This window comes from Myxocyprinus asiaticus, chromosome 17 (genome assembly GCF_019703515.2).
Source record: "Myxocyprinus asiaticus isolate MX2 ecotype Aquarium Trade chromosome 17, UBuf_Myxa_2, whole genome shotgun sequence".
In the NCBI taxonomy this organism is placed as follows: Eukaryota; Metazoa; Chordata; class Actinopteri; order Cypriniformes; family Catostomidae; genus Myxocyprinus; species Myxocyprinus asiaticus.
Window position 1 is genome coordinate 41,678,422 of NC_059360.1, and position 16,040 is coordinate 41,694,461.

At 38.8% G+C, this 16,040-nt stretch overlaps 1 protein-coding gene across 3 annotated transcripts in view; it reads left to right on the plus strand.

Moving 5' to 3' along the window:
- The window catches only part of ctage5 (CTAGE family, member 5), a 35,345-nt gene that overhangs the window by 9,583 nt on the left and 9,722 nt on the right, over nt 1–16,040 (plus strand). For all 3 annotated transcript variants that reach the window (XM_051723063.1, XM_051723062.1, XM_051723064.1), the window contains 18 exons: nt 48–119; nt 1,424–1,534; nt 1,718–1,789; nt 1,906–2,010; nt 2,268–2,390; nt 2,771–2,876; nt 2,974–3,020; nt 3,127–3,217; nt 4,396–4,534; nt 4,655–4,756; nt 5,785–5,845; nt 5,950–5,985; nt 6,190–6,257; nt 6,381–6,457; nt 6,578–6,712; nt 7,125–7,250; nt 13,025–13,144; nt 13,523–13,575. In XM_051723063.1, the coding sequence (XP_051579023.1) occupies nt 48–119; nt 1,424–1,534; nt 1,718–1,789; nt 1,906–2,010; nt 2,268–2,390; nt 2,771–2,876; nt 2,974–3,020; nt 3,127–3,217; nt 4,396–4,534; nt 4,655–4,756; nt 5,785–5,845; nt 5,950–5,985; nt 6,190–6,257; nt 6,381–6,457; nt 6,578–6,712; nt 7,125–7,250; nt 13,025–13,144; nt 13,523–13,575 (1,644 nt within the window). The remainder of the gene's footprint in view (nt 1–47; nt 120–1,423; nt 1,535–1,717; nt 1,790–1,905; nt 2,011–2,267; nt 2,391–2,770; nt 2,877–2,973; nt 3,021–3,126; nt 3,218–4,395; nt 4,535–4,654; nt 4,757–5,784; nt 5,846–5,949; nt 5,986–6,189; nt 6,258–6,380; nt 6,458–6,577; nt 6,713–7,124; nt 7,251–13,024; nt 13,145–13,522; nt 13,576–16,040) is intronic.

The following is a 16,040-nucleotide window of genomic DNA, read 5'->3' on the forward strand; positions in this document are numbered from 1 at the left end:
ACTCCCAAATCAGTCATTCTAAACCATATTTATTTCTGTCTAAACAGTATGAGAAACTGGAATTCACACTGCAGAACAATGGCATGTCTGCTCGAGCAGTGGAAAAAGACAGTTTAGAGGTAAAGATGGTCATTGTAATCTTGAAATGTAGGTTTCTCAATCATGTCTGCCATTGTTATAATATGATATTCAGGACCGTTTTAGAATTGTTTTCCATCTATGAAGATATTTCTGTCTGCTTTCATATAGAGATTGCATTTAGACGTTCTGCAACATCTTTAAGCAAGGAATATTAGTTTGAACCAGTCTGGCCATTCTCTGTTGACCTCTCTCATCAACAAGGCATTTCCGTCCACAGAACTGCTGCTCACTGGATGTTTTTTTGTTTTTGGCACCATTCTGAATAAACTCTAGTCACTGTTGTGCATGAAAATCCCAGGAGATCAGCAGTTACAGAAATAATCAAACCAGCCCATCTGAAATGAACAATGATGTTGAAGTGAATGAGAGAGAAGTGATGGAGAGGGGAGCTCTTAACGCTGTTTGTTGCACAAAACAAGCCTAGATGGAACTTGTGACAGAAATCAAGTATTTTTCAGCACATTATAATTACCACAGAAGCACATCAAGTCTTAACTATCACCAAAACGCAGGATGAGAAGTTTTTTGTCTGCAAGCGCTTTTCATGTGGAGTTCAAAGCGGCACTTGACGATGTCGCTGATGCCCTGACGCGAATCATGAACACGGCTTCACGATTGCTGTAACAAAGCGGATAGCCACAGTCTGCTAGCTGATTAAAATTGTGGAGGATGAAAGTTTAAGAGATTTAATGCCCATTGCAATGAAAATGCAACCTATGTGGGGAGACTAGTTCTTTCAATTAGTCAAACTCCCAGTTAAACTTTGGGAAACATTTAATGCTACTTGAATTGGTGCTATTTTAGTGCATTTTTGTCTTTATACTGTGGAAGGATTTGTTTGGAAAATGTTAATAAAGCATAATATTGTTACATATTGTTTTGTTTTCTTTCCTAAGAAGAAAATAAATGCATTTTTGATAGGAAAAGAGGTATATTTAGAGTCAAATTTCAGCATTTTCAAAATCTGCGATTAACTATGAAATATTATGTGATTAATCGTGATTATAAAATTAAATCGATTGACAGCACTAATATATATATATATATATATATATATTCTTTTATCCTGAATGTCAAAGAATTATTATACTCCTAGCATTAATAAATAATGTTAAATATATATATTATACACATACTGTAGATTTGAGATCCAACTCTATCGCTATCTCAACTATCAATCACCTGTCAAATACAGGCAGAATCTCTGTCCTAATGTTTAAAAACAGTGCTTCCTTGAACACTTTACTAGGAGTCTAAACTCTATCCAATCACATTGTTTTAGGAGTCATCACAGAAACTTGAACAATCAAATGCCCAAATGAAAAAGGAAATTGAAAGGCTACAAGAAGAGCTGTCACACCAAAACAAAGCAAGAAAGCAGCAAGAGGATCAGGTAATGCACACAGATCCACAGATACTATATATCTGTCCTGCTTGATACACCCATATTGGAAATAGTCACCCTTTACAGACTGATTTTTATATTTAATGACATTATTTGGCTGATCACTTGAGCTGGTTGTTTAATTCTGCAACCAAGCTATCAGAATAAACTCTGTATATCTCTGTTTTTCAGCTTGCTGAGTTGGAGCAGACCTTAAGGAATTTGGAAGAAGAAGCTAAAGAACGAAAATCACAATTAGAACAGGTATGAATTGTGTAAGCATATTGGATACATTTTTCCTCAGAACAACTTGCCAAAAATAAATTTTTTATATAATTTGGGACGCTACACTGTTACCTGTATGTCAATGATGTGCATAGGACAACACAACACTGAAGATCCATGAGATCAACACAGTGAGACTGCAGAAGAACCTGCAGGTGGCCAAAGAAGAGCATGCAATGCTGCTGGAGAGTAAAGAACAGGTGAGCTCGCAGTGAATGCAAGAGAAATTGAGTGTTTGTATATAGTTTGGAGAGGATGCAAGGGCTGAATGTGAGACGGAGCCAGAGAATTTGGGTTTGTAATATTACTGTTGTTTTTATTGATACATGTACCATATTATGCCATTTAAGAGCCTTTAACAACACCCCTTAACCATGGTAAAACCATGCATTTTTTTGATGGGTATTTCTTAAATTTACATTTGCCATAACTGCATGTGTGGTCTTCACTCCTACAGCTGGTGCAGGAGGCAGAGGGCTGGGGGGAGCGTCTCAGTGAGTTAGAGGAGGAGATGAAGATGTGTGAAAGATCTCATGCTGGCATGCTGGAGGACTGTGCTAATAAAGATGAACGCATCAATGTAAAAACACATTTGCACCAGACTAATAAGTTGACCAATATAGTTTTTCAGGGGCTGATGTCAGTATCTACAGAACAGGGTGGCAAATGGCTGATATAACACACTTGATAATGATAGTAAATCAGAAGTACAAAAAATTTCACTTAAAATTCACTATTTAGAAAATATATACAGTATATTTTCATAGAAAATGTTTATGGTCCTTTGACAAGGTTATCTGTAGATTTTGGAACTGACACCAGGGGAGCTAACAAGCACGAACTGCTGTTGGCCAATGTGGAAAATATAAAAATTCTAAACATCTGCCTATTAATCGGCCTGACGGATCAGTACCCAGTGTGCCTGAACTGCACACTGAACTTTCTCTCTTTCTGTATCAGTCTCTGACAGAGTGCCTTTTGAAGATGAGAGATTTGGATTCTGAGGACGAGAAGAGCGTTAACTGTAGTAATAACACATCTGGAACAGAGAATGGAGACAGCTCAGGTTGAACGTTCAGTCTGGAATATTGTTATTTGTCTTATCTATATATGTTTTCAGGTCTTGACATATCATCGCATAAAATGATATTTTGTGCTTGCAGATTTCCATCAGAAGCAGAAAATACAGAAACTTATTGAAGCGGCCAAGGTATTCCTACAGTTACCTTTTAATATCACAGACTTTATGTATTGTACAACAGACTGTTGCACTACAGATTCTGAGGTCATGCAAGCAAATTATCCTCTTGTCACAGATGAGTGCAGACTTGAAGTATATGGAGGACGACAAGAACAGAGTATTCGCCAAACTCACTGATGAAATAAAAGCCAAAGAAGATCTTCAAGGTAGACCAGCATGGGCCCCCTAAACTGTAAAAGATATTCTTTTGTTACATTTAATGTCTACTGCCTACATAGGAAACTGCCTTCTACGGCAGCAGCCTGACAGAGATGGAACCTCATAACTGACTTATTTTGAACAATAGAGTTTGACTTTAGCATGTCAGTATACATACAATGATACATACAATGCTGTCATAAAGGAATAGTTCACCTAAAAATTTAAATTCTCATTATTTACTCACCCTCATGCCATCCCAGATGTGTATGACCTTCTTTCTTCTGCAGAACACAAATTAAGATTTTTAGAAGAATATCTCAGCACTGTAGGTCCATACAATGCAAGTGAATGGTGACCAACATTTTGAAGCTCCAAAAAACACATAAAGGCAGCATAAAACAAATCCATATGACTCCAGTGATTTAATCCATGTATTCTGAAGCTATCCAACTGATTTTTGATTAGAACTGACCAAAATTTAACACATTTTTTACTGTACATCTTGCCTTTACAGTCTCTTGGTGTAACGGTAGCCAGCTGGTACGTGATAGCTGTGCAGTGTGTAAACTTCACTCTACTGGCCTTAAGAAATGCACTAGCGACTGAGGCTAGAGGCCATGCCTTTTATAGCCTCCTTGCTAGCGCGTCTGACTCCCCTGCTGGGAATCGCCCGTTCGAATCCCGCTTGGGGCAGGTTGAGTAGGACCGATGACACTGGTGCCATGACCTGGATGGGAGTGAGGTTTAGGAGGGCGAGTGTAATGGTAGCCAGCTTGTGCGTGATAGCTATGCAGTTTGGAAACCTCACTCTCCTGGCCTTAAGAGAAGCACTAGCAACCGAGGTTAGAGGCCATGGCTTTTATAGCCTCCTTGCTTGTGCATATAACACTTGTAATCAAGTTTGAAATCATGATCGCCAAGGAGACTGCTGATGTAAAGGTTTATAGTGGAAATTGAGTTACATTTTGGTCTGTTCTCACCCAGAAGACATGGATTAAACCACTGAAGTCTTATGGATTACCTTTATGCTGCCTTTTGTGTGCTTTTTTGAGCTTCAAAGTTTTGGACCCCATTCACTTGCTTCTACACCCCATATATTCTGCTTCTACATTGATTTACAGTAAGAAATCTATAAAAACAGCTGGAGGAGTTTCTTAATATCTAAATGAGACTGTGCTTTCAGAGGGGATCCAACAGCTTGAGGAGCAGAAGGAGATGTTGGAGTCAGAGAGTGCCAGATTCTCCAGTGAAAGCCAGAAACTCCAGCAGAAACTGCAGATCATGACTGAGATGTACCAGGAGAATGAACTTAAACTGCACAGGTTTGAACCACTGCACTATCCTCCCTTCCACTGACTCATCTTTGAAGCTTTTTATTTGAAACTGTACTGATTGAACTGGGATGGCACTGATAATTTGATTATTTCTTGGATTCTGGTCAGAATGTTAACGGTGGAGGAGAAGGAACGCTTGCAGAAAGAGGAGAAACTGGACAAGGCAGGAAAGAAGATCAGTCTCGCTGCTGAGGTGCTCAACACTTACAGGTGAGAGCAGCATGACACGACTGAGCAGATTCTATATGTGGATTGTTCAGTATATGATAAAATCAAAGGAAAGGCCTTTTACTTGGAGACCCACTGTAGCAGAATTACATCGTTGTTTAAAGCATTTAACAAATGAAGCGTTGTTTAAATGAAATACATTACATTAAAAAAAAAAATACCCATTTTTTTATTAGAAATGGTGAATAGCTACAACAGGAGCTGACACTCTAAACTGTATAACAACAGTTTTAGCTAGGAAAAAAATGCATATTGAACATAGGGATGTGCCAATAATCGAATAGTTATCTAACAACAGAGTAGTCAATTAGTGGGGTCGACTACTAACATTAATATTGTTAGTAGTGGTGGTTTTAATGGGAGACGCAGTTCTCAAATTAATTGAGAGAAGCAACTTCTTAGAGAGCATTTTTTGCATGATGATAGCTTGCTGTGCTTAACGGTAAATAACAGTCAGCACGGTAAATCCCTCTGCAAGAAGTTCCGTCACTTAAATGCTTTAGGTTTAGTCTTTTTTGCGCTGTTATAGTGTAACGGTTAAAATGGGCAAGGAGGAGGCGGGAACCGGCTGAACAGTCAAAGTAATATTTAATGAAAACTTAAACAAAAATACACAAACATAAACACACACACATGGCAGCTGCGTGTGGCTCTCTCTCTCTCGAACTGCCGCATCCGTGCTGCATGTATCCCTCTCCTTGACTGATTAGCCCGATTTGGCCCCGACCTCCTCCTTGTCAACATATAGTTTTGCACGTCCCTAATTGAATGCCACAGCTTGCTGAAATCACTCAAAATTCACCCCAAAACAAAATATGCTTTGAAATGAAGATTGTTTCATAGTCAGTGGCTTCCTAAAAACTCCTTTCAAGGTGGGGGAAAAGAATATATATCATCAATATCAGTGCTGGGGGTTTATGAGGTTTAAGAGGGCCAGGAAATGTGATGCATTGTGTATGTTGAACCAAAACAGGAAGTTTACATATGACTCTTTCATTGTGTTTATATAGACAAAGAGGCAAAGACCTGGAGGAGGAACTGGAGAGGACTTCACATGCTTACAAGAATCAGGTGAGGCATTTGAGACATTTGTTTTAACCTCTCTGCAAAATACATGTTTGTCTTCGTATTTATATTATATAGTGTAATTTCTTGTTTTTTCCACCCACTACCAGATTACTTCACATGAGAAAAAGGCCCATGATAACTGGGTATGTTTTTCCATAAAAAGTAAAGCTTCCATTATAAGTGTAATTACTGTAAATGTGTTTCCCGTTCGTTTACACACAACTGTGGTAATCGACCAATGAGCTTTGGGTAAAAAAATAACCCACAATATTCCTTGAGGTTCCATTGCCAGTGGCTTACAGCAAGGGAGGGTTGGAATATTTGTAACTTTAAATTGTGTGTTTTAGCTGGCTGCAAGAGCAGCGGATAGAGATCTAGCCGATGTGAAGAGAGAAAACGCCAATATCCGTCAGAGGTGGGATCACTTGGAGCTTACTTTGGTTTAGTCTTTTCACCAGTGTATGGCATTAAAGTCTTTGATTTTGCAGAGAAGTTTTTTGTTGTATCTCTCAGTTTGTCTTTGTATTTATATATGCAGGCTGACTGATGCACAGTTTAGGTTGGAGATACTTGAAAAGGATCCGTATGCACGAGAGGGCAGGGCTCTTTTTAGAGGTCAGAATCTCTAAACTTCCTGTTTTGGCTTATCTTCATAAGTGAACACTTTCTCACTGATAGATTCAGCGTGCAGTGTTTTTATGGTGTTTACCTTGAGAAATACGTTTAATCTCTCAGGTGAGAGGTCTCCATATGGACCATCTCCTCTGGGCCGACCTTCCTCAGAAACACGGGCCTTCCTGTCCCCACCAACACTAATGGATGGCCCCCTTCGACTTTCACCACAGTTTGTCATGGGCCCTGGCGGCAGAGGTGACACCTAAATCTTCCTTTCATTACTTAGTGAATTCAGCCATACACTGTATTTGCTTGGCATAGTCTTTTTGCTGCATAAGTTGTATGAAGTTATTCTCTGCATTGGATGGTAGCACTATAGATGTGATCTTTAGTTTGGCATCTTAGTTTTGGAGTGGAGAATGTGTAAAGTGTCATTTTAGCAGTATTGTCTGTATGTGTATCACATGTCATTTTGACCACTGTTTAGTTCCCATGACATAGTTGATAATGTTGCATATAGATAGATCTGTTTGTGTTTCATTAATTCCATAAAACATTTTTTTTGTTGTCTCCTTTTCCTCTTGTCTCTATCCTCTATCTCAAATATTTTTATTTGCCCACTCTATCTCCCCTGTTTCATCCTCATTCACTCTCACTGTTTAATCAGCATCCCGAGGTGTGGTAGAGCCCCCTAGTGGTAGGCCAGACTTTGAGCGGAGTGGTCCACACTCTGATAGTGGCTCACTGTCTCCCTCCTGGGACAGGGATCACAGGGGCCCTCCTGGCCCTACAGGTACAGTGATGTTCTCATCGCAGTGGCTGCCATTCAGCAGATTACACAGAACTTTTTAAAGAGCACCTATTATGGTTTTTCAAATATTACCTTTCATGTAGTGTGTAATATAGCTGTTTGTGGATGTAAAAAAAGTCTACAAAGTTTCAAAAATCAAAGTACACGAAATATGGAGGTATTGACACCCAAAAGAAAGAACCGATTCTGAACGCCTGAAACGAGTCGTTAGTAATTCCAGACTTACTTCCTGTACTAACCTGAGTGTTGGAGCGTACGCTGGCGTGTCTGACTGCCGCTGTTCCCCGGCTTGATCCTTTTAAACATTTAAATGAGTTCAGGTCTGGTCTTTGTTCAGTTTCACGCGGCATTTATATTATATTTCGGAGCAACCCTATTTGGATGATCAGCTGCTAGTCACGGTGTGCGCCTGAACTACCTGCCTGCCTTTCATCCACTAAAACTCCAGCTTACCTCGGGTGAGGTTCGGCTTTCGCTTGCTTGTGTTTGGATGGACTCGTGGTGGCCTAGGATCGACCGCTCTCGGCTGGATGTTCAGCTGCTAGTCTCGGGGAGTGCCTGAATGACCTGCCGCCTGCCTACCTGCCTACCTACCTACCTTTCATCCACTAAAACATCGGCTTACTTCGGGTGAGGCTCGGCACTCGCTGCTTTGTGTTTGGATGGACGGGACTTGTGGTGGCCTGGGATCGACTGCTCTCGGCTGGCAGCTGTACTGCTGCGTGCTTGTTTGTGGGAGTGTTGGCACACATGGGCATTAAGGACATTAAGACCATAAAGACAAAGACCTAGTTGTGGTAGTGTTACAAAGGATGAAGTCCCTTCTGCTCACTGCTCTGGTATGTTACATCTGTATTAATGCTCTTAGCCCTCTCTACCTTGCTGCTTCGGCTCTTGGATAATATATTTGTCTAGTTATGGCTCTCTTCTATTCATCTCTGGATTTGCATAATCTGCACTCTTCATATCGTCTTCCCATGGACATATATAATCAGTGTGCTTCCTTGGAAATTCTACGCCGTCCTCAATATGTCCACAGAGGATCTCGGCGCAGTTTCTGTAAAGGCACACAGTTCGCTTCCTTGGTTAGCGATTACATTTCAGTAATTTCATCCCGTCGTTCCTCTACAAAGTCGGGCGCAGTGTTGCGGTCTGTAAATCCGTTAAATCTCTGTTCAATTAAGTTTTCATCTCCAAATGCTGAAAAAGCTGAGCCGCTGATGGTGAGGATGGCCTTGATAAATGCGAGGTCACTGTCTAACAAATCATTCATTTTAAATGACTTTTACATCTCGAATTCGCTTGACTTTTTATTTGTGACTGAAACATGGCTGAAACTGGATGAATTATCATCTCTTGGTGAACTTTCTCCACCGGATTGTGCTTTTTTTTTTTTTTTTTTTAGCACTCCAAGACTTTCTGGTCATGGTGGGGGTGTTGCTACTGTTTTTAAAACAATTTTGAAAACAAAAATGTACATACAGATGTGTATTCCAGTTTTGAGGTACAGTTAATGAGAATCGACATAGGGGGTCCTGTATTATGTGCACTGGTTTACAGGCCTCCGAAATTTAACAAGGACTTCATTCAGCAGTTCTCTGAGTTCCTCTCTAATATTGTGTCTCGCTGTGATAGACTGTTGATTTTAGGAGACTTTAATATTCACCTTTGCTGTCCGTCTAAACCTTTGGTGAAAGAGTTTTTATGCCTCATTGAATCTTTAAACCTGTCACAATTAGTTTTTAGCCCTACTCCTAATTTGGGGCACACATTGGATCTGGTGATGTCACATGGTTTTCCTGTAACAAATCTGAGAGTGATTGATGCTGTTATTTCAGTCCATTTGCCAATTTTGTTTGAATCTGTCTGTTTCTCCCACCTCCACTTGCTCTCAGTCTATAAGTTATTCTCGTTTCATTCAACTTTCCACAAGCTAACTTTGTGGATGCTGTCTTCTTTGACATATTAAACACTGAAGAAATGGTGGAGGTTTTTACTAAATCCTGCTCCATTTCTATAGACTCTGTTGCTCCCCTTAAGCCCAGGAAAGCTAAGGGAAAGGGCAACGCTCAGCCTTGGTTAAATGATAACACCCACTCTTTTAGACAAGAGTGTCGTAAGGCAGAGAGAAAGTGGAAAAGAGACAAACTTCAAGTCTCGTATGAATGTTTAACTGCATGCTTAACTTGTTACCAAAAGTCAGTAAAAGAGGCTAAGTCTAAATTCCTCTCCAAACTCATCACTGAAAATGCTAACCGATCAAGAATGCTGTTTAAGACAATTGATTCAGTGCTAAATCCCTTACCAGCCCCTTCTCTTGTTCCATCTAGGGAAACCTGTGAGAGCTTTAAAAACATTTTTGATAATAAAGTCTTGGAGATCAAGGCTTCCATTAAGCCATCAACATATGATCCCCCTTTGATTTGTTCACCAACAGATTCGCTAACTTGTTTTCATCCAGTTACCTCTGCTCAGCTAGCTGATATTGTTTCAAAGGCTAAATGCTCCAGCTGTGACTCCGATGTCATTTCAACTCGTCTTTTCAAGGAAGTGTTTGTAACCTTGAGCCTGGCTGTAACAGCCATTATTAACAGTTCTCTAGCAAATGGAGTTGTACCTGCTAGTTTTAAACATGCTGTGGTTCACCCTCTGCTTAAGAAACCCCATCTTGACCCATATATCCATAACAATTTCAGACCTATCTCCAAATTGCCTTTTATTTCAAAGCTCTTAGAGAGAGTTGTGTATCGTCAGTTGAGTTCTTATATCAGTATGTCCAATATTTTAGATACTTTTCAGTCAGGTTTTAGATCAATGCACAGTACGGAAACCGCACTGTTGAAGGTCAGCAATGACCTGTTGCGAGTTCTCGATACTGGTTCATATGCGGTGTTTGTCTTGTTGGATTTAAGTGCTGCATTCGATACAATCGAGCATAGTATTCTGTTACATCGGTTGGAAAAGATGGTGGATATTCAGGGTGTTGCCCTGCAGTGGTTGGCCTCTTACCTCAAAGATAGAACCTTCTCAGTGAGCATTAGGAAGTTTTCTTCTTCGTCGGTTCCCCTATTATGCGGTGTGCCACAAGGGTCCATTTTGGGCCCTCTTCTCTTTTCACTTTATATGCTCCTCTTGGGTGCCATTTTTAAGAAATATAAGATCTCCTACCACTGCCATGCTGACGATACACAATTTTATCTACCAGCTAAAACTGACAGTAGTTATCCTTTGGATGTGCTTTGCGACTGTTTTGAGGAGATCAAATGTTGGATGGCTAATCATATTTTGCAATTAAATAAAAGCAAAGGCGAAATTCTGATTTTAGGCCCCTCCAGGTCTCCATTTGTTTTTAATTTAGGTTCTCTTTCTGATGTATCACTATCGGACTCAGGCTCAAATTGGTAAGGTAATTCAGACGAAGCTGAAACTCGGATATGGTAGTGGGCATTTCCTTTCCGACACGCGCTGTAAGCGGTAGACCAATCACAACAGACTGGGACATCTGACCAGTCGGAGCAGAATAGGCTCTCTGAAAGGAGGAGTTTAGAATTAATCCTTTAGAACGAATCATTGAAGGAGTCGTTTTTGAAACTGGGAAAAAAGGTAATGCTGCAATTTAAATTATGAGCAAATTAAAGTGTTTTTTTTGACCTTGGATGCATGTAAATCTATTGTATGAGACTTTAAAACAAAATTAGGCATGTTTAAAAACCATAATAGGTGCACTTTAAAGGCTCTTAAAGGGATAGTTCACCCAAAAGTAAAAATGAATCATTATTTACTCAATTTCATGTTGTTCAAAACCCGTATGACTTTCTGTTTTCCGTGGAACACAAAAGGAGGGGTTAGGCAGAATCACAGCCTCAGTCACCATTACCTTTCATTGTGTGGAAAAAAGATGCAATGAAAGTGAATGGTGACTGAGACAAAAAATTTACTTATCTCCTTTTGTGTTCCACAGAAAAAAAGTAAGTCAAACGAGTTAGGAACAGCATGAAGATGAGTAAGTAATGAAAACATTTTCATTTTTGAACTATTCCTTTAAAGGTACAGTAGCAAAAACAGCCTGTTTGATTTTAGAGTTAGAGAGGGAGAGGGTGGAAAATAGTCATGTGACACTAAATTCTGATTCTGATTTTTTTTTTTTTTTTTTTTTTTTTTTTTTAAGAAACACTAACTAACTGGAATTCAGGAAAACAACACTACAGAATTGTGGGTTATGGTCCCTTTAAATTCTGTCGTAGTATTCAACCTTAGCCAGTGGGGCTAGACTGTGATTATTAATTCATGCTTTTTCATACAAAGCATTGATTGTGTAATTTAGCCAACAGGATAGTTAGAGACTCATAGATATTTAGACGTTACCACAGCTGAAATGTATTCAGAGGTCTCTGAAAAGTGCTTGCTCAGTCAGACAGATCATTAAAGAGTCACAGAACTAGGCCATCATTGTTCTAGACATTGCTGCGTGTTTGCTGCAGTGTGTCAGGCTTTGTTCCACTGCCCTCTGCGGCTCCTCACTGCTGGGTCAAACATTGTCAGTTCAGCGGCTGTTGGCTAAATATTCACCACAGTACTTAGTTATAGCGAATAGCACAGGACATCACTGTATTTTTGAATCAACCACATTATCAACATCATGCCCATATCAGTGTATCATTCCCATTCCATCCTCTGTGCTTTTATAAAGTAAAAATACTTTCTCCTATACCAACTTAATATGCAGAGACAACTATAAGTAAACCATTTGTAGGCTGATTCCCCTGAAATCTGTAAAAACGGTGGCACTGTTGTGCTATCAAAACATTGCTCTGTTTGTTTGTGTCCTGGACAGCCCGCCACAGTAACATTGGCTCAAGTTCTGTTTGGGCAACCAACGGCAGATGGGGAGTGTTCAGGAAGGCTGTTTGAAAATTTTATTTTTTTTTAAATCCTAATTTTTGCAATTCCATTTTGTGGTGCTAGTGGCACAGAAATGACACATTTCACATTTAAAGGGATAGTTCACCCAAAAATACTCACCCTCATGCCATCCCAGATGTGTATGTCTTTCTTTCTTTTGCTGAACACAAACTAAAATTTTTAGAAGAGTATGTCAGCTCTGTAGGTCCATACAATGCAAGTGAATGGTGGCCAAAACTTTGAAGGTACTAAAATCACATAAAGGCAGCGTAAAAGTAATCCAAATGAATCCAGTGGTTAAATTCATATCTTCAGAAGCTATATGATAGGTTTGGGTGAGAAATGGATCAATATTTAAGTCCTTTTTTAATATATATCTCCACTTTCACATTCTTCTTTTGTTTTTGACTATTCACATTCTTTGTGCATATCGCATATATACTATATACTACTATATAGAATATATAGTAAACAAGGTCTTAAATATTAATCTGTTTCTCACCCACACCTATCATATCGCTTCAGAAGATATTAATTTAACCACTGGAGTCATATGGATTACTTTTTGGACCTTCAAAGTTCTGGCCACCATTCACTTGTGTTTTATGGACCATACAGAGCTTAAATATTATTTTAAAAATGTTTGTGTTCAGCAGAAGAAAGAAAGTCAAACACATCTGGGATGGCATGAGGGTGTGTAAATGATGAGAGAATATTCATTTTTGGATAAACTATTCCTTTAAATTATTTTAACATTTTATTTTAGATTTTTGTACCATTGTTTGTAATGTGATCCCACATAAAATGTGTTTTGAGATGCACTGTGTAACCGGCTGTTTGTATGCTTATGGAAGGTCACCCGCTCACAGATCCAGGTTTGCCATACAGGAGACCCCCTCCAGGGCCGTACACTATGGGCCCTTTGCCTCTTAGACCGCCACTTCGTCCCGAGCCATACTTTGGTGACAGATCAGGTGAGTTATTTCATGTGACTGTAATGCTCCTATCTATAATATGTTTGTCTGCTCCTCGGGTGCTCTTAAAGGTAATTTGTTCTCAGCAACAGTACATGTGTAATTATAAATAGCCCATATGAATTGGTTATACAAGCCTAATGGCACGAGTAACTAATATTGAAAGACTGAGAAGAAATTGTTTCAATTGAAAAAACTATTGGCAGAAACCCCCTGCTTGTTTTTATTTAGCTCAGATTATACAATCAACAAAGCATGAAGGAAATTTCTTATAAGCAATCTTTAAGAATTTAAGTAATAGTGTGTGAGTTTGGCTCTGAGATCCTTGGAGTATTTATATATTCTTTAATTATTTGGTTGTTTTTTCCCCCCCGCCAGATTCATCATTTTTGAGAAACAGCTCAGCTGTCAGTGAGAATGATAACAGAGAAGTGAGTAAGCCTTTGATTGATGAGAAAATGTGTGGCCTTATCAATCACCATGTTTACATGCACTTAAGAAAGCGGGTTATTCCAGGGGTTTTGCCGAAAGCGGCGTTCCGAAACGACATGTAAACAAGAATGCTGATTTCCTTGCACTGTTTTAGGGATTAAGAGAAAGCGGTTTAACACAGCTAGGTTTCTTCTGGAGAAAGCTGCTGATATGGCCATGTAAACACGTATGTGGCATTCTAACAGGTTTGTGAAGAGTGTGCATGTGCATGGAACAGACCGAATAACAAACATCATAGGATGGAGCCCAACAAAAAGTCAACAAAACATTTCTGGGAGTACAGTGGGGAAAAGCACATACGTTATAAACTATACCCATTTATACACCCACCGTAAAATATCAACGGTCCCTCATGTTCGCGTATATGCTCTCGTACATTGAGGGAACCCCCACTATTGAAGCGCAATTGTGCTGCAGGTTGCGACATAAAGGTAAGGAAACAAACACTGTAACAACTCTGGAATATCTGGAAATAAAGCGAAGCAACAGAGAATAAAATAGTGAAATCTTCCTCGGATACCACGTTTGTTATTTACACAAGCGTCGCAGGGTAATTACGTTGCTCTGGAGAAAGCTGCTTACTGACCGAGCCGCATCTATATGGGAGTACAGAGTACGCTGCTTATAGAGTGCATGAAAACAAGAACGCTGCTTTCTCGCAATAACCCGCTTTCTGGTGTCCATGGAAATGTAGTCATTATGTGGGTCATTCTATTAAACGGGAGCCATTTCCAGTTTGATAAGGTGATTTAACCCTCCTATTTTGATCAGGTATGGCTGCTTACTCTGCTGTTCGTGGTCATTTTTGGCTGGACACAGTACAGGTGTAATTTTTTTTTCTTCCCTGAAGTAGAAACAATACAATTATACACTTCTTTTGGGATTTTATGTTTTTTTAGATCTTATGTACATACACATTTCTCGATTTCACTGTTCATTTCCATATGCAAATGAGCACATTTATTTAACTTCAAAACAGTAAAAACCTTCACTTCTATTAGTTGAAACATGAAGAAAATATGAGAATGTGTCGTATTGGGGGCAGATTGCTGCCATCTGGTGAAAAAAGAAAAATAACGTGACTTGAAAGTCATGTTATGACAATAATAGCAAGTAGATGGCTGCAGTGTTCTATGCTGCCAACTGCTGTGTTGTAATTCTACATTTTACCACAAGTTATGCATTTAGATATATATTTAGACATTATCAAACTATTATTTTTCAAAGTTTAGCAAAAAAATTTAAAGGGATAGTTCACCCAAAATGGAAAATTCTCTCATCATTTACTCACCCTCATGCCATCCCAGATGTGTTTGACTTTCTTCTGAAGAACACAAAGATTTTTAGAAGAATATCTCAGCTCTGTAGGTCCTGTAGGCATATAATGTAAGTGAATGGTGATCAGACCTTTGTAGCTCCAAAAATCACATAAAGGAAACAGATACAGGTACCAGTGGTTACATCCATGTATTCTGAAGCTATATGATAGATGTGGGTGAGAAACAAATACAAATTTAAGTCCTTTTCTTTACTCCAAATCTCCACTTACTATCCCTTTAACTGTTTTGATGTGTCAGTTTTTGCAATAATGTCACATTATGCTTGCAGTCAAACCTGACCATGGTGTTACAAAAAGACATAAAATAATCATTTAGTCATCAATCATTTATTGCAAACATTAAAATGTAATATCTTAAAGTGAACTAATAATAATGTCAAGAAAATAAACAGAAATGAACAGCAATGGACTGTGAAAGTTCAATTTGTGCATAAAACTGAACACTCTGACTTTGTTCTTTGTTTTCTGTGTGCGTACGTGCATGTGTGTTTTTTTTCAGCATTGTGGCTGATTTATATATTGTATTCGACAAATGAAAAAAAAAGCTCTGTTTTTTAGTCTTTCCCATTAATTTCCTATGGTTGGCCAAATTTGACTGCGAACAGCAAAGGTGATGGGGTTTTTTTTTATGACCACTTAGACTTCTTGAATCAAGCCCAAGTTGTTTTTATGTGTTTAGATGGCAAGTGGAGGAAAAGTCATTAAGTTGTGTACTGCTCAGATAAACTAAATAATTTTTATTACATCTGAAAAATTGATTTTGGTAAAAAATGACTGAATAGAATAGGAAGGTTAAAAAAAAAAGTTTAAAATCTCTATTTTAAGATTAAAATGTACTATCAGACAAATAATTTTGACAATACTTGTTGGGATATATTTATTCCTTAAAAAATGTAACAGGGTCTGGAAATAACAGGGAATTTTAAAATTGTGTTTTTCAGGCCTGGAAAAGTCATGAAATTTCTATTGTGAATGTATGTTTTTCTTGTGCTCTGCTCTAAAAAGCCATAGTGATGTTTGTTTAGTGAGTGAATCATAAATTTGAGTCAGTTCTTTTCAACGAAT